Source organism: Peromyscus californicus, unplaced genomic scaffold, assembly GCF_007827085.1.
Source record: "Peromyscus californicus insignis strain IS unplaced genomic scaffold, ASM782708v3 Scaffold_6__1_contigs__length_162567912, whole genome shotgun sequence".
Lineage (NCBI taxonomy): Eukaryota > Metazoa > Chordata > Mammalia > Rodentia > Cricetidae > Peromyscus > Peromyscus californicus.
This window is the reverse complement of record NW_026294584.1, coordinates 20,141,479-20,162,086: the sequence shown is the minus strand read 5'-3', so window position 1 is coordinate 20,162,086 and position 20,608 is coordinate 20,141,479. Positions and strand designations below refer to the sequence as shown.

Sequence of the window (20,608 nt, the reverse complement as noted above, 5' to 3'; positions counted from 1 at the left end):
AAGGGGTCCCAGAGAGGACAAGTCTGCCACCAAACAAGCTGGGGTAGGCTGGGATGGGGGTACAGTGAGAATGAGCATCAACAGAGTGACACACCGAGGAAGAAGATGAAGAAGAGGGAGTTATGGAAGACTCTAGTAGGCAGCTCCCTAAGGGAAAGGACGCAATTCTGATTGCCGCTGAAGACACATCTGGATACAGGTTAGGAACTCGGCAACTGTGCAGTGGACACAGGCCTAAATGTGAGTGACCATGAAGGCAGAGGAAACTCTCACTACAAACGTTTAACAAGGAAAAGAAAGGACTAAGTGACAACACCACTTCTGTCTGTTCAGTTAGTATGCGATGGCTAATTGTGTTATCAACTTGACTACATCTGGAACTGGTCACAGGATTGTGGGGTATTGCTATGACAGACCTGACCATGTTGTTTTGGGGTGGACTGTGTTTTGGAAAGGACTTTGGAACTTTGGGCTAGAAAAACCACTGAGTGTTGAGAGCTCAGTGGGCTGATTGTGGGAGCTTGGAAGACAATGTTGAGAGCAGGCCATAAGAGGGACTCCTCACAGCATCTGCGTCAGTTCCTGCCTCTAGATGCGTGCCCTGTGCCTCTTGCCTCGACTTCGCTGGACAACACCCAGTTAACTGAAAGCATCAGATGAAATTAACCCTTTCCTCCCCATGTTGCTTTTGGTCATGGTGTTTTAGACAGCACTAGGAACCGTGATCAAGACAGTATGCTACACCAGTCATCACACCTGTCCATTTACAAAGCAGGGACTCCAGAATAGTCCAATGAACTGCTCTGTTCAGTCACCCAGAAGTCTGGTCATCTCAGGAGAACTGAAGAAGGGAAAACCCGAGATCTCGGTCTCTGGAGAAGAGACCTGTGTCCTGCTCTTTGGTCCTGGTTAATTCCAAAGGAGACACAGACACAAACAAGACAGCTCTATGGAAACGGAGAGGTTCTCATTCTTTGCTTAAGGGACCATGAGGCATGCTTCAGATCAGCAAATCACTCTTCTGCCAACTTCAAAACAGCCACCAATTAGAAGGAAAAGGCAGCATGAATCCAGACAAGACTGAGCTGCTTTTAAAAGTCCCCGTGAGTTTTCACGGGTCAGAGATCCACTGTCTGATCATCCTGCCTTTGAATAGCAAGTTGTGGGGCGAGGATACAGCTCAACAGTAGGATGCTCGTCTAGCATGTGCAGAGCTCCGAGTTCAATCTCCAGCACTGGGAACAACCGAGTAAACAAGCCAAACAACACAGACTCACACAGTGGGACTCACAGTGGGACTCCAAGAATCAGCAGCTCTGGAGAAAGAGCTTCTGCCTTGGCCTTCTCTCAACAACCATCTGCACGCCCAGGAGACATTGGAGAGCTAGCTGCAAGCCTGTCTTTATAAAGGTACTATCACAACCACGCTTTAATTAATGAAAATTCTGAAGGCTTTCATTCTTTTCAACATAAGCCAACTTCACGATCAAGCTGTTCACCAACCTGACTGCCATTTTTGATTGTTCAGTGGGCCTGACAGAATTCTTTTGCCTCCTCTAGTGTCCTAAGGACTCAGTGTTTGCCTCCTGGACTGTTTCTGAAGAGCTGTACACAGGACTGGTCTTTGAAAGATAACTGTAGCAGCTGACAGGCTCAGGCAAGGAAACCCAGGAGAACGCCAATGCTGACCACAAGTCACAAAGCACTGTAGGGTCAGCTGGGTTTCTGTGTTCACAAGGACCTGTAGAAAGCTTGTAATTTATGATCTGGCAGAGACAACACGTGTGGAGCTTCGAATGTGCAATCATACGCAGTTGTACCCGCAGTGCTTGAGTCTGGTGCATTACATGGCTAGTGCTATCCAGCAGATTCTTCCCATCTAGTCTGAGGATCTGGCAATTAATTTAAAATGTCATCTCTCTGATCATTAGTGAAGCAGTTCTCCTTTTCATAACTTATAAACCAATGAAAATCTTCTCTTCAGGGAACCAAGAGTCTATTTCCTCAATCTGCTTTTCACTTTTTAAAAAGAATGAGTTCTTTGGAGCTCTTTGAATATTAAAAGACCACCCATTAACTTTCAGTGCTTTTTGACAGCTAAAATCCAGAGTATTTGTGATGCAGACACGCAGTATCAGTAAAAGTTAACTCAACAGCCTGTTGCTGACCCACCCCCTGCAGTGTATAGGACCAAGATCCCCTCGCCCGCTTCCTATTGCCACTCCTGACCCCTCATTTCGAGGGAGCAGACTTGGCCATTCCCATTTGCAGTGTCAAAACCTTGTCTACGTGTCTAAACGATCTACCCGTGTTGCTCTCTAGGATATAACTAGGTAGCTCTGGTATCTGCTTTGCCTGTTGATGTCTTCTTCTAGAGGATCACAGTCATATTCAAGCAGTTCTCTAGTTTTCCTGCTGCACGGGTTAATTCCATGAATCCACTGCAATTCACCTGTCTGTTTTACTGGTTTTGTTATCACACACCAGGGCTTCAAGAACACTCTTTTCCCGGTGTGTGTGTATGTGACTGTATGTACACGTCTGTGTGTGTTTATGTGACTGTGTGTGCATGTCTGTGTGTGTATGTGACTGTGTGTGCATGTCTCTGTGTGTGTTTATGTGACTGTGTATGCATGTCTGTGTGTCTGTTTATGTGACTGTGTGTGGATGTCTGTGTGTGTATGTGACTGTGTGTGCATGTCTGTGTGTGTTTATGTGACTGTGTGTGCATGTCTGTGTGTGTGTATGTGACTATGTGTGCATGTCTCTGTGTGTGTTTATGTGACTGTGTATGCATGTCTGTGTGTCTGTTTATGCAACCGTATGTGGATGTCTGTGTGTTTATGTGATTGTGTGTGCATGTCTATGTGTCTGTTTATGTAACTATGTGTGGATGTCTGTGTGTGTATGTGACTGTGTGTGCATGTCTGTGTGTGTCTGTTTATGTGACTGTGAGTGCATGCCTCTGTGTGTATGTGACTGTGTGTGCATGTCTGTGTGTGTTTATGTGACTGTGTGTATGTCTCTGTGTATGTTTATGTTACTATGTGTGCATGTCTGTGTGTGTTTATGTGACTGTGTGTGCATGTCTGTGTGTGTTTATGTGACTGTGTGTGTTTATGTGACTGTGTGTGTTTATGTGACTGTGTGCATGTGGAGGCCAGAAGTCAATGTCATGTGTCTTTCTTCAGTTCCTCTCCACCTTCTTTTTTTTTTTTTTTTTTTTTTTTTTTTGGTTTTTTTCGAGACAGGGTTTCCCTGTGTAGCTTTGTGCCTTTCCTGGAACTCGCTTGGTAGCCCAGGCTGGCCTCGAACTCACAGAGATCTGCCTGGCTCTGCCTCCCGAGTGCTGGGATTAAAGGCGTGCGCCACCACCGCCCGGCTCCACCTTCTTTTTTGAGACAGTGTGGAGCACTGTGCCTGGAGCTCACTGACTTGGCTACACAGGCTGCCAGTGAGTTCCACCTGCATTCACTCCACCTCCCTAACCCCAGCTCTGTGATTACAGATTACGCCATCACGCCTAGCTTTTTCCTGGATGTTGTGGACCCAAACTTGAGTCCACATGCTTGTGTGGCAAACATTTCATCAACTGAGGCAGCTCTCCAGTCTCTCTACGAATACTTTTATATATAATTCTAAATAGATATAAGGTTTCACTTGGAAGTTACATACATATAGACCTATTGTTATTTAAATGTATATATATTCATAGATAGGCACCAATAAAATATTATTTGTAAAACAAGTTTCAGAGTCATGTGATTAGTAAGAGTATGTTTTTGTAAAAATGCAAGTATGTAAACCAAAATAAATATACATCAAAACAATTTCTGTTCTGTATATATGTATAAATTAAATTACTTATACAAAAAGTAACATAACCAACACTACATTGTTACTTTGCAGGAACACATCATATGTAAAGGGGAGAACCTCATGCTTTATATTTCTCTCTACTGTTTAATTTATTTAAACACATTATTGTTTCTACATACCAAAATAAATGATTAAAAAGACAAGTATAGGAGCCAGAAAGGTGGCTCAGTGGTTAAGAGCACTGGCTGCTCTTGTAGAGGACCTGGGTTCAATTCCTAGCACCCACAGGATGGATGATAACCATCCATAACTCCAGTTCCAGTAATCTGAGATCCTCTCTGACCTTGAGGGCACTGCATGCGCATGGCACACAGACAGACCTGCAGGTAAAACACCCATGCACATAAAGTAAAAAGAACTCTCTTCCTGCTCTTCATTTATCTTTACCATTGCTATTCTATCACACTGCAATGCTAATCACTGGAATGATTATTAGAGTGATAACATCACAATCATTACTGTGAAAACGTATTTAAATAAAAGTCAATCAATTGGTAATAGCTGACATCATTCTATCCCACATTTCCCCTCATGTGGCTGTGAGTGTTCATGGACACTCCAGGCTCTAGTGTACACAATCTTTAGACAGTTCCCTTAATAGTCAACTTGGAGAAAGCTAAAGGGATAAAAATTCCAACTGACAGGCAAATCTAAAAACAAACAAAACAAAATCCACAGAAGTGGGTGTTCTCTCATCCCCTAAGATAGAAGGAAAGCAGCATGTAAGGCCCTGCGCCCATGAGAAAAATCTAGTTTTATACTGTACAAATTGAGATATTAGTGATGTCAGATGAGACCGAAGTGGAAAAGCAAAACAAAATCCAAATACCTTTTTCATGTAATATTTTCTTGGTTGCTTGGTGGTGGCAAGGAGAGTCTTCTGTATCGTGATCAGATTTTGAAGGCGAGGAGGGTGAAGTGTCTCCCGAGACAGAGGAGAACGTGTCTCTTTCTGGCATCCGTGACTCTTCTTGAGACTCAGTCTCGTGGCAAGAGGAGAAGGCCCCATGGCTAGCCACAGGGGTGAGAGGTGCAACACCAGAATCTGACTCTGGAGAAGAAGCTCTCCAACCCTCGGGCAGAAGCGATTTGGTAACGTGTGTGTGGTTATAGAGACTGTCTGAAGGCTGTTGGTATAAGAGGTTACAGAGCAAGTTACGCTACCGTCAGTGGTGTGCAGCACTTCCTCTGAGAGGGATCAGCCTTTTCTCAGGGAAAGGAACTTCTGTATGCTGGCTTATGTCTGAGAATGCACAGTTCATAACTACTCACCAACAAATAACGCAGCTAACAAAGCCACCTAAATATGCAGAAATGATTACTTGAATGTTCATCGTTTCCCACTAGGTTAAACCAACGGCAGAGTATCAAAGGTACCATCATGAAATATGGTAATATGGATAGTTTTTGGCTACCCTACTGAATGAATAGAGAAAAGAATTAAATGCCAACCATATAGCAAACTGAATACAAATTCAGGAGACAAAGACATAAACTATTCCAGGTCTTCCAAGTAGGGTACTCTGTTAGGGAAATGGCCATCATGTTCAATACGCATCCGATAACCAGCAGGAGTTCTCACCTTCCGTTCCAGGCTGTCCTCCCCATCAGTTGAGCTGACACTGTCATAGAGTCGTGTCCTCGTGGGCCTCTGGCGCCTGTTCTTCACAGAGAGTTGGGCCCGAGTTTTCAGCGCTTTCGAATCCAGGCGCTCTGTCTCTGGGACCGCTTCATTCAAGTCTAGGAAGAGTATCACCAAACAATCTGTGAGGGAAAATGCTGGAGACAATTGGCAGAGACCACAGCCGCTAAAACCCAATCGCTGGTTATCAGTGACCAGGGGGACAGGTGACAAGTTTTCCAGCTTGTCTAATGCTCCACAGGTGACACCAAAGATCTATCACCGAGAGAGCATAAAACCTTTCTGCAACACAACTGAAAAAGCAGAGGTTTGCATTTGCTAATGGACACACATGTTGGGGCATGATATCTTAGACACTCTATGGATGAAGTCTAGTTGCCAAAGTCAAGGGCGGGTAACAGAAAGAGACCTTGACCACAAAAATTCACTAATAGACCATACAACTTTGGTCTTGATAGTGTCTGAATATCTAACGTGTTCCCCTTTGAACTCGGTTTGAAAATAGCAACAACAATACTAGAGCAGAATGTATTTAATGCCAGATAAATAATCTGTTTCCTCAGAAGAGGGCCTGGCTACACAGACAAACAGTTGAACTACCCCAAGTGTGGAACTCCTGGCACTATGAAGAGAGAAGGCGAAGGATTTCATCTTCTAGCGTTAGTTTCCAGGTTACAGTCCAAGTATTTGCTGATGCCCCTGTCTCATTTCTTTCTCTGGATACTTTCTCTTCTCACCACAAACTATATTAGTTTTCCACAGAAAACTGTTTACATCTAAAGAGAAGAAGCTGGAGAGAGGCCTCAGTGGTTACAAGCATTTGTTGCTCTCATACAGGTCTCAGGTTCAATTCCCAGCACCCACATGGCACCTCACCATCATCTGTAACTCCAGTTCTAGAAGATCTGATGCCCTCTTTTTACTTCCTCAAACACTAGACACACATGAGACCCAGGCAAAACGTAACGCATAACTTCAAAACAAATAATGTAAACATCAAGTACAAAAGACTCCAGGAGAAAAAGACAACAGAGAAGGAAGGAGGGAGAAACAAAGCAAAACAAACAAACAAAAACAGCAGCAGCAGCAGCTGGGCATGGCAGAACTTGACTGTCACCTCAGCACTCAGGAGGCTAAGGCATGAATTCAAGGTCAACATGGGTGAGCCTCTGTTAGAAAACCTCAGACCCAATAAAGGATAGGAAAGAGGTAGAAGGGACGAAGAACAATAAAGGCTACGAAGAGCACTCCTGTGGTCTTCTCTAACTGGTTCTTAACACTTTCAGTCTTGGTAAGTGTATATGGGGAGAGGGAAGTTTAACCATGAACATACCTGTTGAGGTGGTAGAATATGGGTATTAGAGTAAAGTATTAGTAGTATTACAGAAAAAGTATTTATTGGAAGTGGAACTACTCTTGACATAGATATACATGATCATTTACTGTAAATAAAATAGTTTGATGATTAATCCCATCTCATCTTTTCAGGATGGCAGTCATTAAACAAAGTCACTCTGAAGGAATTAATTAAGTGACCCGGAATTAAAATGTATTAAAATAAGCAAATAACTCAGCTATAGAAAACTAATATACACTTGCACTAATAGAAAAGAATTTCGATGACAATCATTAGCCTGGGTAATTCCTTTTTATAGTATTATCTTAAAGATGTGCTCTAAACATATCATAAAACACAAACATTAAGGGCCTCATGTGCTTTCTTTCTTACTTATAAAGCTGAGCACTTGGCATATAGTTCTAACAAATAAGATTCAATATACATTTGCCCAGGAGACACATCACTGAATGACAATGTTTACAGAAAGTGTGACTTTTCATTTCCTCTACTTGAGAGAGGGGTGAACACTGGGGAAGCCAGGCCACTCGGGTGAATAGAAAGAATGACTAGATGTTTTCTAATTAGTAGTCTCTTTCTCTTTTACATGCCAATGGAGGGGAAAAAAAGTCGCCTCCATCACTTTAATTTCCTCCCTCCAATAAAATCTATATTTGCAGCTGCCCATTAAGAGTTCATTAGTTGTGATAATTGGGAGAAAGTCAACCTTACAATTTCTGTTTACATATAAAAATGCAGAACACCACACAGATGAAAGCAATAATATAATTAAAAATACCACAGTTCATGCACGTCTTCCATCTTTTCTGTCTCTGAGTTGGATTGCATGCTCTGTAATGCAAAGCACTGTCACACGCTCCACCTCATTTGTTCCTTATTATAGACCCATGAGACAACAAGCAAGCAGGTTGTTTCCTCTCCTGAAGCCCAGAAAATTGGAGTGGCTTGCCCTCCTCCATACAGCTAGCTGATGAACTGCTGTGATCATTGTGGTGCTCTGTCTCCCAGGCTACTAGCTATCCACTCCAATTTAGCTAGTGCTGAAAAGTCAATACTGCAAGATTTTAATACCATGGAGATGGTGTTTGAAAAGTTACAAAATCATGTACGATGGGACTAATCTAGGAAATTCAGCTCTCTAGCATCTACTCTGTGTTTGTTAGAGGATGCAGAAAGGGAAGACTTGAAAACTATGGACAGATTACTTCACAGATGGTCTCATGACTGGTTGGCTTGGCAACAACTTTGGGTAGTAGATGACAAAGGTACCCAAGGAAGATGCACATCTCACTTTTGTAAATATGGTTCCTTTGGCAATAGAATCCTGGCTTTTAAACAGAGCACAGCATCCCACCTACAGGACTGCAGATGCTACTCCATTGCTTATACTGAGCAAATGAAATGAGAAGAACTGAGAAGGACTCATTGGCAGGTCTAAGACTGTGAAGAAAGTAGGGACTACTGGTCCTATTTCTATGAAGAATCCTGCCTAGTGCAGCTGTTAGACAATCCTAATGGCAACATGGAACATCTGCCTCAGCATCCACTCATCAGGTGTAAACTGATTAAGCATACACATGCACTTATGTTTAGGAAAGATTCACTTAGCTCAAGTCTAAAAGGCAGGGTTTTAGATCTGTTACCTGAGTGGCCAACAACATATCTCCCACAACGAACCACTTTTGAGAGTCTGAAAGCAAGTACCAGAGACTTTACTGCAGAGATGATGGATTACAAACCAGTAATTTATTTTCCACCCTGAGGAGAGAAATGGTTTTGAAAAGAGACCCCAGAGTGGAGTGGTGCTGAGAACTGTCACACTGATTGTCACACTTAGGCAGAAGGAACATTGTCTATGAGAAGATGGACAATGACAGCCAAGAAGGATGCCTGGAAATAGGAGACAACAGCTGCTGGGTAGCCAGGTATCTGTGTTGCTCCTCCATTATATGCTATCTCCTTCCACTATATGGTTTAAGAATCAAAGTCTTACAACTCAAAAGAGTCTTGGGATTCTGGACAACCTTCCCTCTCATCAAAGCAGACTGAGGCTCAAAAGTGGCCGCTCATTTGTGCACTATGGAGCAGCCTAGACGGAACTCAGATGTACAAGCCTACGATCCTTGTGCAAGGTCACTCTTGCATCTGGAAGTGAACGTCATGCGCAATCTTGTGCCCGCCACCAGCACTCGTTTTCTATTTGACTTTCTGTTCTATAAAGAAATGCATGCCCAGTGTGACCCTGCAATCTCACAAAAGCATGGTGGACCGGGGAGAATGAGCTCTAAAGCACTTTAGCTGGCTTTGTATGTATCCCAGGAACAAAATTCTTACCCTAAAGAATTAGCTGTCATTTAGGTGATGGTGTCTGGCAGGCAAACCCACCTGGCTCAGCCTCTAAGTCATGTGCCATGAGATGGAAGGACGTAGGCGGCCATGTTTGTCACTTCTTCCTAACAGAGATCCTCATCTCTAGGGGAACATGGTTCCTCAGCCCCAGGCCTCAGGCACCCCCTTCCCTCCTCTTTCTGGTATATCTTGTTCTGCTGTTCACAGATAGAGGAAAATTGCTTTTCTCTCCTGCTTTCTGGTTTATTCTTTCCTTTAGATACTCCAGTCTGTGAAGCAGCCTACCACTGACTCAAATGCAGGGAGAAATACAAATGTGGAACAGTCTTAAACAGATCAATAAATACACAGGGATGAATTCGGAGACCCTCCGGGCAGGACCGAATGATGGAACTTGGAGTGGGGGGGGACATGGCCGTACCTCCATCTCAAGACTAGTTTCAATATGGCTTTAAATTGGATCCTTCAAAATAGCTTAATGGATTTAATTACAATTTTAATAGCTGGTATGAAAACGCTCTATGAAATTAGGATGTTATATTTCATATAACACAGAGACCAGCTCCCTACAACACTGCTGTGAGTCATTCTGTTTTTTTTTTTTTTTCCACTGCACTGACGTCATTTTTGACGTAAATGGAATGCTGCTGGAGGATCAGACCCAGGCAGCAGGGAAAGCAGCAATGGAGCCTTATAAGAATGGGGTCCACTGTTCACTCTGCTATGCACTGGGCCCCTCAAAAACAGTTCTACCTGGCTATTGTCAACTGAAATGCTGGGCATAATGAGGCACTTGGTGGCATTTTGAACTTAAACGATATCTGCATATTATTCACAGTGACTGCAAGTTCATAAAAGATGGACCCTTTGGGATTGGGGGCTGATACATATTGTGCTCAGGTGGTAGATTCAAGCATCCCAGAGACACAGTGTGAGCTAGTCACTGTGAGAGCTCGAATCCACAATGAGCTGCCATGCCATAAAATTGGGCAATTTACCTAACCTCTCAGAGGTCCCCAAGGGTCCTCAACTGCAAAAAGGGAATGATAATGACATAATATAATCACTGCATTGTTATGAAGATTAAACGCATTAATAGTCCTCAAACTGCTTAGAAGAGTGAATGCTACATAACCAGCCATAGCTGTCTCTATTTACTGACATTGAACAGATTAGAAAGAGTAAAGCAAGTCACAGAGTATCATGTGCACTCATTTAAAATATTTAGAAACTAGTAACAGATACATTTCCTAATGACAAATATGCATCCATTGCACAGGGGAACTGAAAAGGCAGACTTCTTCCAGACTATGGATGTGTCAGGTAGTGCGTTAATACTTACACGTTAAAGATTTTGGATTGCGCATTTTGTTTTGTGCATTTTTTTGTATTTACATATTTGTGTAGTTAAAGTTTATTTAGAACGTGAAAAAACACACATTTGTTATTTTTTTCACTTGGAGACATCTTAATTCCATTCTAGTTTGGATTCTGCTGTTTCAGGTATTGACGGTATTGATATAAACCAGGGAACTTGGCCAAAGCTCCCCAGATCTTCTTTCTGCCTCTGCCACTAAGAACCCTGCTGGTTTTCCACGGTGACATTGTCTACTACCTTTACTGACTGCCTGATGATACGTCTACATACGGCCCTACATAGCTCACCCACTAGCCACTCCTTTAAAGAGTATTTATTGTATGGGGAAGATGGATTGGATTGACTATGGTACTTGGAGATATGGAGTCTACTGTTCTACTGTTCCTTTTGCTTAGGAACCTACTCACAGGCAACTTCCACCCTTAATTCTGGTGACAACTGGTAGCTTCTTTTGGAACTATTTAAATAAATAAAATAATTTATATTACGTTACAAAAAGTTTTTTATTAAAAATAAAAACTACATAAAGTATTTATATTTAAATATAAATAATGCATTTATGAAATTTTCTAGGAAGCTGATTTCTTGTCACTTCAGCAAAAGATTATTGCTATTTTCTAATCTTTTCATTAGGTTACATTTTTTTCTTTTTTTTCTTTTTTGGTTTTTCGAGACAGGGTTTCTCTGTGCAGCTTTGCGCCTTTCCTGGAACTTACTTGGTAGCCCAGGCTGGCCTCGAACTCACAGAGATCCGCCTGGCTCTGCCTCCCGAGTGCTGGGATTAAAGGCGTGCGCCACCACCGCCCGGCTGCTACATTTATTGTTTTATGAACTATAGTTTATTTGCTAATTGCTTAAAGAAAATGTAGGAATTCCTTTTCACCCATACCCACAAATAAATTTCAAAGGACTTAGAAATGCAATTTAGTTACTTGTGTTAGTGCAGCACTTTCAGGGTGTGGTTCAAAGCTGATTTAAGATGATGCTCTATGCTTATAATAGACGGAAAATTTGAGAATATGAAAGATAGAGAATTTAAGCTTTAGATTCTAGGGAAATTCATGCACATAGCTCAGGATTCTTTCCCTATGACCACTCTGTCTTTTCTGATAGGACAGAGATTCTGCACAGCCTAAAAGTTGAGGAAACACACATGTAATCAAATGCCATCCTAGCTGGGGACTCAGAGTTCTGTGACTAGAGCCGTGAGGCTGTCTGGGAGTTGGGTTAGGGAGAAGGGATACATTAATAGCTTCCTTGATAAGTACAGGAAGAATTCAGATCTTAAGGCTTTAGTAGAAAGCAAAGCCAGTTATCTTAGATGAACATTGTTTACCTAAATGGAGGAGTACTGTCAACTGTAGGAAGACATGTCTCCTAGCAGCATTCGAAAACCTCAAGTTATGGCCAGGTGAGTGGTGCTGCATGCTTTTAATCCCAGCACTTGGGAGGCAAACCTGGTCTACAGTGAGAGTTCCAGGACAGCCAGGGCTATACAGAGAAACCATGTCTCAAAAAAAAAAACAAAACAAAAAACAAAAAAAAGAAAGAAAACCTGAAGCTAGGTGCTTAGACTACCTGCAAGAGTTGTTAAGGAATGTCCTAAGTACTTAAAAGACTGCTAGTCTCTTAGTAATAGTCCTTAACAGGAACCCAAACACAGATGCAATTTCAAGGGTTTGTAGTTATTTAATTAGGTAAGTTTATCAATAGGAACTAATCATAATTTAAAAATCCATCCATAGTGACTTCAAGCAAAGCTTTAAAAATGAAAGAACTAGGTTTTGGATGAGGTAGCTCAAATAAGTCAAACAATTAAAATAAAATAATTGTGGTTTTTTTTTGGTTTTGTTTCATTTGCTTTTTTTGGTGTTTAAAACCATTTAGGATCACTAAAATAAAACAAACAATAAAAAAACGATACTCATAAGCAGCAGAATTTTCAGAGTGCAAAAATTCTAATGTTTCTATAATTATTTCTTATGGACATTGGATATACTTACTGTACAAATTACACAAAATATTTGACAACTACCTTAAGGAAGAACTCAGCCATAGCTTGTGGTTAGTATCCTACTGGAACAGGGCCTTGATATTGTGTGTACTGAACCAATACAATACAGTTGGGATGCTTTTCAGAACCACACCTAGAAGTGAATCTGCTGCTCCTAACTAGAGACAGCTGCTTGTGTTTCAGTTTTTATATCTGTGAGTAGAGTACATGGCTGTTGGGTTTCCTAAGTAGAATATCTAGGACCCCTCTCTAACCTGGCCAAGTTGAGCAGAACCAAGGGCCACAGACGCTTCATCCTCAAATCCCACAGCACTGTCCTATTCTCAGATCCCCACTATAATGTCACAGTCCAATACTCATTAGACCACATGCCTAAACAGAAGAAATATTTGGAATATACCTTCCCTATAAAGTTCCCCCAGGAAGGAAATTAACCATATTTGTGTTAAAATGGTCTTTACTTTCAGAAGATCATAATCAACCTTGTAGTTCTCTCAAAGTCAAACAAAATTGAAAATCCAAAGCAAAATATTACAAACATACACTTTTTTCTAAAATGAGCAGGAAATTACTAAAAGTCCATTCTAACAGAGTAACTATGCCTTTCTACTAAGCCAGCTTTTGGTATGCTCTAATACCAATGTCCACTTTGGTGAATGAAGCTGAGGGGTTTGGAGAGGGTTCTGGAGACTTCTATGAATTTATGAAGACAGATTAAGAAATGTGAAAGGAAAGCCACAATTCATAGCTCTACATCTCCCTTTCAACGTCTCACAGATCTGTAATGGCTCACCTGAGGACAGATTCAAAACTCCCATCAGCCTAGCTAGGCAATTTAGGTGCTTTGTGTTTTTGAGGAAGCAGACTACTTTTGACTTTAATTATATGCCAGAAAAATAGTCAATAAATATTGATTCCTCGTTCATTTGGCTTGTTCATTAAAAATTTCCATAGTGATTTACCATGAATGTTCACTCTTTAATTAGTGAGATTCAACAGCATTTCAGTCAAAATATTTGTTGATGGGTAAAGAAAATAATTAAAATTAAAATAATTAAAAATAATTTATTCACGATAAATGACAATTATGAAAGTTTACCAAATTATTAAATGTCTTTAACGATGACTAAAGAAAGCTTGATTGTACTCCAGAATTTGTCTTGCCCCACTTTTGAGCTAAACAATGAGATAGCAAAGAACAATTACTTCATTGCCATGCATCTAATGTTCTTATATGAGATATTCTTTTAAAAATGTTTATTAAATTTATTTATTTATTTACTTATTTATTTGTGTATGTGTGCACTATGCATGTGCCAGGGTTTCTGTGGAAACTTGTTTTAGAATGTTAATTTAAGGTATGTTACTTTTGTTTATGCTGTAGAACATTTGCTTTGATGATGCAAAGATGTGTTACATTCTTTTATGTTGCATTAACTCGGTAAAGCTGTGCTACTCTGCCTGTCTAAAACACCTGATGGTCTAATAAAGAGTTGAATGGTGAATATTCAGGCAGGAGAAAGGACAGGCGGGGCCGGCAGGCAGAGAGAATAAATAGAAGAAGAAATCTGGGAGGAAAAGAAGAAAGAAGGAGTGAGAGGGAAGAGGACACTAGGGGCCAGCCACCCAGCCACCCAGCCACCCAGCCACCCAGCCAGCCACAGAGTAAGAGTGAAAGTAAGATATGCAGAAATAGAGAAAGGAAAAGGTCTGGAGACAAAAGGTAAATGAGATAATTTAAGTTAAGAAAAGCTGGTTAGAAACAAGTCAAGCTAAGGCCGGGTATTTATAATTAAGAATAAGCCTCCATGTGTGTTTATTTGGGAGCTGGGTGGTGGGGCCCCCCAAAGAGCAAAAGAGTAAAAAACAACCAACTACAGAAACAAGAACAACTTGTGGGAATTGGTTCTCTCCTTCTACCACGTGCATCCCAGGAACCAAACTCACCTTGTCAGGTGGTATCAGCACCTTTACAAGCTTAGCCACCATGCTGGTGCTAGGGGAGGCAGTCTTGACAAAGAAGGGCAAGTATTCACTTTAAGTTTAATGACTTCCTGTAGCTAGAGTTTTCCTGCCTGGCCCACAGTCAGGACAAATCTCTATCACCCACCAGTCCCACAGCTGCTCAAACCTGACCACATAAACACAGAGACTTACATTGGTTACAAACTGTATGGCCGTGGCAGGCTTCTTGCTAACTGTTCTTACAGCTTAAATTAATCCATTTCCATTAATCTATACCTTGCCACATGGCTCGTGGCTTACCGGCATCTTCACATGCTGTTTGTCATCGTGGCGGCTGGCAGTGTCTCTCTGACTCAGCCTTCCACTTCCCAGCTTTATTCTCCTCCTTGTCCTGCCTATACTTCCTGTCTAGCCAATGGCCAATCAGTGTTTTATTTATTGACTAATCAGCAACACATTTGCCATACAGAACATTCCACAGCAACTTCCCATTTAATGAGTTCCATCTTTAATTATGTCTTTAACTTTAGTTTAAAATTCTGGCCTCCAACGCTGAAAGTGAATGCTTAATACACTATAAAACTTTTCTAGGAAATAAATAGATGTTACCATAAAGATCTGACTTGGTATCAAACACCAAGGTGTCTGAAGAGTCCATCAAAGGGAGATCAAGAGAGAGGGGGCGAGGAAGTGAAGAAACTTTCCTGAGGGGAGTATGGTTGGCCTTGGGAATCTCCTTACTGACTGAAGTGTTTGACAGTGGGGTCCTTTCTTCTTACTAAATTTTAAACTCATGTTAAGCCTGAATTTGTGTGTGTGTGTGCGCGCACGTGCACGCACACGCATACACTTGCACATTCATGTGGTTTTTCTCCTTTTTAGTTTCTAGTTATGTGGTGGTTTGAAAGAAAATGGCCCCCAAAGGGAGTGGGACTATTAGGAGGTGTGGCCTTGTTGGAGGAAGTGTGTCATTGCGGGGGGCGGGCTTTGAGGTCTCTTTCTCAAGCTTCCCTCAGTGTGATAGTCAGTCTACTTCCTGTTGCCTGCAAGATGTAGAATTCTCAGTTCCATCACCATGTCTGCCTGCATGCTGCCATGCTCCCGACCATGATGATAATGGACTGAACCTCTGAACTAAGCCACCCCCATTAAATGTTTTCCTTATAAGAGTTGCCGTGGTCATCGAATTTTTGTCACAGCAATATAAACCTTAACTAAGACAGTTATCTTGCTTGAAAAAAATCTTCTTTTTCCTTTGTTTGCCTTTTGTTTTCTGCTTTGAGACAGGTTCTCACATACCCCAAGATAAATTGCTTTAAAAAAATTAATCTAGTAATTCCCTGTTTAATTCTTATAATCCACAGACTTTTGAGTTTTTGGTGTATTTGACTAAAACAAACAAACAAACAAAAATCTGTACAAGTTAAAATGACAATAACCACCACTTGGGTAGGATGCAGTGGGGAGGAGGTGGAAGGTGGATTTGATCAAAGCAAATTATATTCTCTAATAAAATTCTCAAGCAATAAAATTTAAAATGCAGTGCATTATAACTTTGCTCCTTTTATCTTCTCATTTGTTTACTTCACTTGCTTCCTCTGGTATTACTTGCTACAAGTACTAAGTCAACAGGAGAGATGTAGTAATGGTGCTTTTAATAGAGCAACACTGAACACATGTTTAGTTTTAAAGAGAATTCCTGATTTCAGCATTTGTTATGCATGAGAGGTCTGGTGGAAACCTGTTCCTCTCACGACATCAAGGTAAAGCAGTTCCTTCACAGTTCTGATTGGATAAAACATTATTATAGATAGATATGATTAACTGTCCATCTTCATTCACTGAAATAATGAAATTTTCTTGTAGCTAATATGTGAAATATGAGTTCTTGTCTTTTTTAATGTTTAACCAATTTTGTGTTCTTTGCACAGGCATACCTTGGTCATGATACATCATATCTTAAGTTATATTTCTGGATTTGGCTTGTTAATATTTAATGTTTATATTTAGCAGTTTTTCTATCAACTGGATTTTCAAGGTCTGAGCCTTGAGATCATTCCTGGGTCAGCTGATTTCCTTCTGAAGTAGATCTTTTAGAAATAAAATTGAAGGGTCCTTGGTTGAAAATATCTATATTTTGCTTGTCTGAAATATAATTTTTCTTTATTTTGTGTTTTATTCATGTTTTCTTTTGAGACAATTCTTCTTGAGTAGCCCAGGCTGGTCTTGAACTTGTGGTCCTGCAGCTTCTGCTTCCTGCGGGGTGGGGCTGCAGGTGACGGTCATCTTTCTCATTCTTAAAGGCACTGCCGCTAAGGGTCAATAGATGGACTGTAGATGGATTTTCTTTGGACCATCAGTTCACAAAAAATGACATGGAGATTTCTTACTAATTATGAAAACAGCCTATAGCTTATGCTTGTTTCTAACTAGTTCTTACAACTTAAATCAACCCATTTCTATTCATCTACCTGCTGCCACACGGCTCATGTCTTTTATCTCTCCTCCTACATGTTTTGTTCCCTCTGGGTCTGGCTCGTGACTCCACCTTGCCTTTCTTCTTCCCTGAGACCTCTGTCTCCCCAGAAGTCCCACCTCCCCTCTTCCGCCTAGATTGGCCGTTCAGCTCTTTATTGAACCAATCATAGTGATACATCTTCACACAGTGTAAAGGAATAGTCCACAACAGTGGACAGTTTATTTTCTCTCAATATTTTAAAGTTGTTGTCCTGTTACCTTCTGGCTTCTACTTCACGACTTTACCACATATTTTTAATGGATAATTCTATTTTTATTTATTTGTTTGGAAATATCTAGACTTTTAAATCACCTGCTTTTTAATGCAGTAATCCTATTTCTGGATATCTATCTAAATATTATAACAGGTAAAAATGAATCAACACATCAGGTAGTTCACTGTGTCATTATTGAGAAATCTTAACTTATTATAATTCAATCTAAAATCTCGCTTTCTTTTTTTTGGTTCTTCAAGACAGGTTTTCTCTGTGTAACTCTGGCACCTCTCAACCTCACAGAGATCTGCCTGCCTCTGCCTCACGTGTGGGATTAAAGGTGTGAGCCACCACTGCCCAGCTAACTCTTGTTTTCGTAAACAGGGAGTTTTCCCTGTTTCCAGAACTAGCTGGTTATAAATAATCTAACCACTGCTGACCATAAAATTTCACCTAACTCTCATCCCCTTGGTACTTGATTTGACAAGGTATACTTTGTGGTCAAATATGTTTCAGGCAGGTGATAAGATTCCAAGAGAGAAAGTGTAAGTGACCACTGGGATTCTCATACTTACAGGGTGTTGTGAAAAAAGGAAAAACAAAACACTAAATCACAGACTTGTGACCCCAGGACTTGGGCCACCAAGACAGGAGACCACAAGTTTCAGGCCAGTGCAGACTACACAGTGAGATCCCGTCTCAAAACAAAACAAAAGTAACAAACAACCGTGAATAATATTAAAAGGAGCAAAGAGTTTTTATTTTTTTATTTTTTTTTTATTTTTATTTTTTTTTTTGGTTTTTCGAGACAAGGTTTCTCTGTGTAGCTTTGCGCCTTTCCTGGAACTCACTCTGTAGCCCAGGCTGGCCTCGAACTCACGGAGATCCGCCTGCCTCTGCCTCCCGAGTGCTGGGATTAAAGGCGTGCGCCACCACCGCCCGGCTAAAAGGAGCAAAGAGTTTTTAAATGAGAGCGCATTCTCTGGCGCAGCTGCTGCCGAGTCGGCCATGTCACCCCCAGGGGGCAGAAGCGACCCTCTCTGCAGTTCTACTGTCGGCCCCCAGGTTCACTCAGAAGCCAGCACTTGCGTGTTTCTGTTGTGTTTTTAGGAAGGTGATACAATTATTTGAGCAACGGTTTACAGTCTTTCCCCCAGCATTACCACCGTTGGAGCTTGCCAGTTAGAATCCACACAATGGGGTGGTATTGTGTTCCCCAAAATATTGTGCACCCTAATAAACTTATCTGGGGTCAGAGAACAGAACAGCCACTAGACAGATATAGAGGCCAGAAAATGGTGGCCCACACACCTTTAATCCTAGCATTCCAGAGGCAGAGATCCGTCTGGATCTCTGTGAGTTCAAAGCCACACTGGAAACAGCCAGGCATGGTGACAAGAGCCTTTAATCCCAGGAAGTGATGGCAGGAAGCAGAAAGGTATTTAAGGTGGGAGGACAAGGAACTAGAGCCTGATTAAGCTTTTAGGCTTTTGAGCAGCACAGTTCAGCTGAGAGGCATCCAGTCTGAGGAAACAGGATAAGCTGAGGAATTGGCGAGGTGAGGTAGCTGTGGCTTGTTCAGCTTCTCTGATCTTCCAGTGTTGACCCCAGTACCTGGCTCCAGGTTTGTTTTTATTAATAAGAACTTTTAAGATTCATGCTACAACACAATGCACAGAATACATAGGACACAGCCTTCTGGGACTTCTTTTGATTAGGTCTTTGTCATGTTTCATTTTTCATGGTATTTATAAAAACTTTAAGATGAATAGAGTAGTTAAGACAACTTCCAGTCTCGGAGCTGCGCAGGACTTTCTGTAAAGGGACATCTGGAATGCCCCGTGACCTGCTTGCTGTCAACACTACCATGGTGGTGGCCACCTAGGCTCTGGCTGGAGTTAGGCTCTGCAGCAAGAACTTACCTAAGACGATCCATAGTTCTCCTCTGTAACTTCCTCTTATCCATCCCAGGTTTCCTTCAGTAGTCTATGGAACATGTATAACCCCTCTCTAAGAAAACAGACTCTAAATATTTGAAGCTGAAATAGTATTATCATAAGAATAGTGAACTATATAGATGCTCAGGATGGACATTTTGAATTTTAGGGGCTTTTCAAGGAAATCTATCTGAAGTAAGTTTAACCTCCTATTCCAATGATGAAGCAACATGGTACCTCAGCTATGGATGCCACTGCCATCCCAGGGTCCAGGAAGCAAGGTAGAGAACTCACACACAGACCAGTGTTATTGAGGTACTGAGCAAAGATAGTACAGAAAAATCATCATTTTCACAGATGGAAAATAATATTTGACAATTACACAGTGTAAAATAGAGGGGATTTGAGCTCTGTTAAAACTCTTGATGAAAAATTATTAAATTTGCTTTCTATAATTGTGGGAAGGCTAAAGAATTAGAATATATTAAATAATGAATTTGTATGCATAACCTTTAGGTTCTCACTGTCTCTCTGGCTGGCCTGGACCTTGCTATGTCAACTCCACTGGCGTGGAACTCATAAAGATCTGCTTGCCTTGCTCCTGCCCCCTGGGTGCTGGGATTGAAGCGGTACACCACACACCTGGCCTTTTGCCAACTTTTTTTTTTTTTTTTTTTTTTTTTGGTTTTTCGAGACAGGGTTTCTCTGTGTAGCTTTGCGCCTGTCCTGGAACTCACTTGGTAGCCCAGGCTGGCCTCGAACTCACAGAGATCCGCCTGGCTCTGCCTCCCGAGTGCTGGGATTAAAGGCGTGCGCCACCACTGCCCGGCCTTTTACCAACATTTTAATAAAATACCTGTGTTGCTTGGTTTACTTCTGACAAGGATACATAAAAATAGTGTTAAAGGATAATTTAAGTGTGGTAAATTTTTGTAAGGTTTGAAAATTAGTTTCATTCCTCAAAAACGTCTCGAATTCCAATATTGAGAGTCAACTAGGTACCCAGAGCTTGTCAGGAAGTCAGACAAGGTCAGTGTGGAGGAATGGATGCTTCTGGCCCTTTCCTGCCTCTCCTCACCTTCCCTCTCTCTTTCATTATTTCACTCTGACACAGTCTATCACTGATCTACTTCAGGAGCTGCTCCAAGCCCCAAGCACCACTAAACCTTCCTTTTAACCCCCAGAGCTGGGAAGCAGAGGAGAACTGGACAGTCCTGAGAGATAGCGTGATGACTCTGCACCTAATGGGCAGCCATGATGGTGACTGCAAGTCCTGTACTTGGTGTTACGAAAGGTGGCAAAGGTCTTCCAGGACTGGACGGGCTGTGTTGGGTCTGCAGCCTCACTCCCTATTC

General features: G+C 41.5%; 1 protein-coding gene across 10 annotated transcripts in view; it reads right to left on the bottom strand.

The window, feature by feature from the left end:
* Window positions 1-20,608, bottom strand: part of Ppp1r9a (protein phosphatase 1 regulatory subunit 9A) — a 267,569-nt gene that overhangs the window by 26,993 nt on the left and 219,968 nt on the right. For 7 of the 10 annotated variants that reach the window (XM_052720720.1, XM_052720718.1, XM_052720721.1 and 4 more), the window contains 2 exons: window positions 5,462-5,619; window positions 4,709-5,006 (listed from right to left, as the gene is read on the bottom strand). In XM_052720720.1, the coding sequence (XP_052576680.1) occupies window positions 4,709-5,006; window positions 5,462-5,619 (456 nt within the window). The remainder of the gene's footprint in view (window positions 1-4,708; window positions 5,007-5,461; window positions 5,620-20,608) is intronic. The other 3 variants (XM_052720725.1, XM_052720726.1, XM_052720727.1) reach the window with 1 other exon arrangement.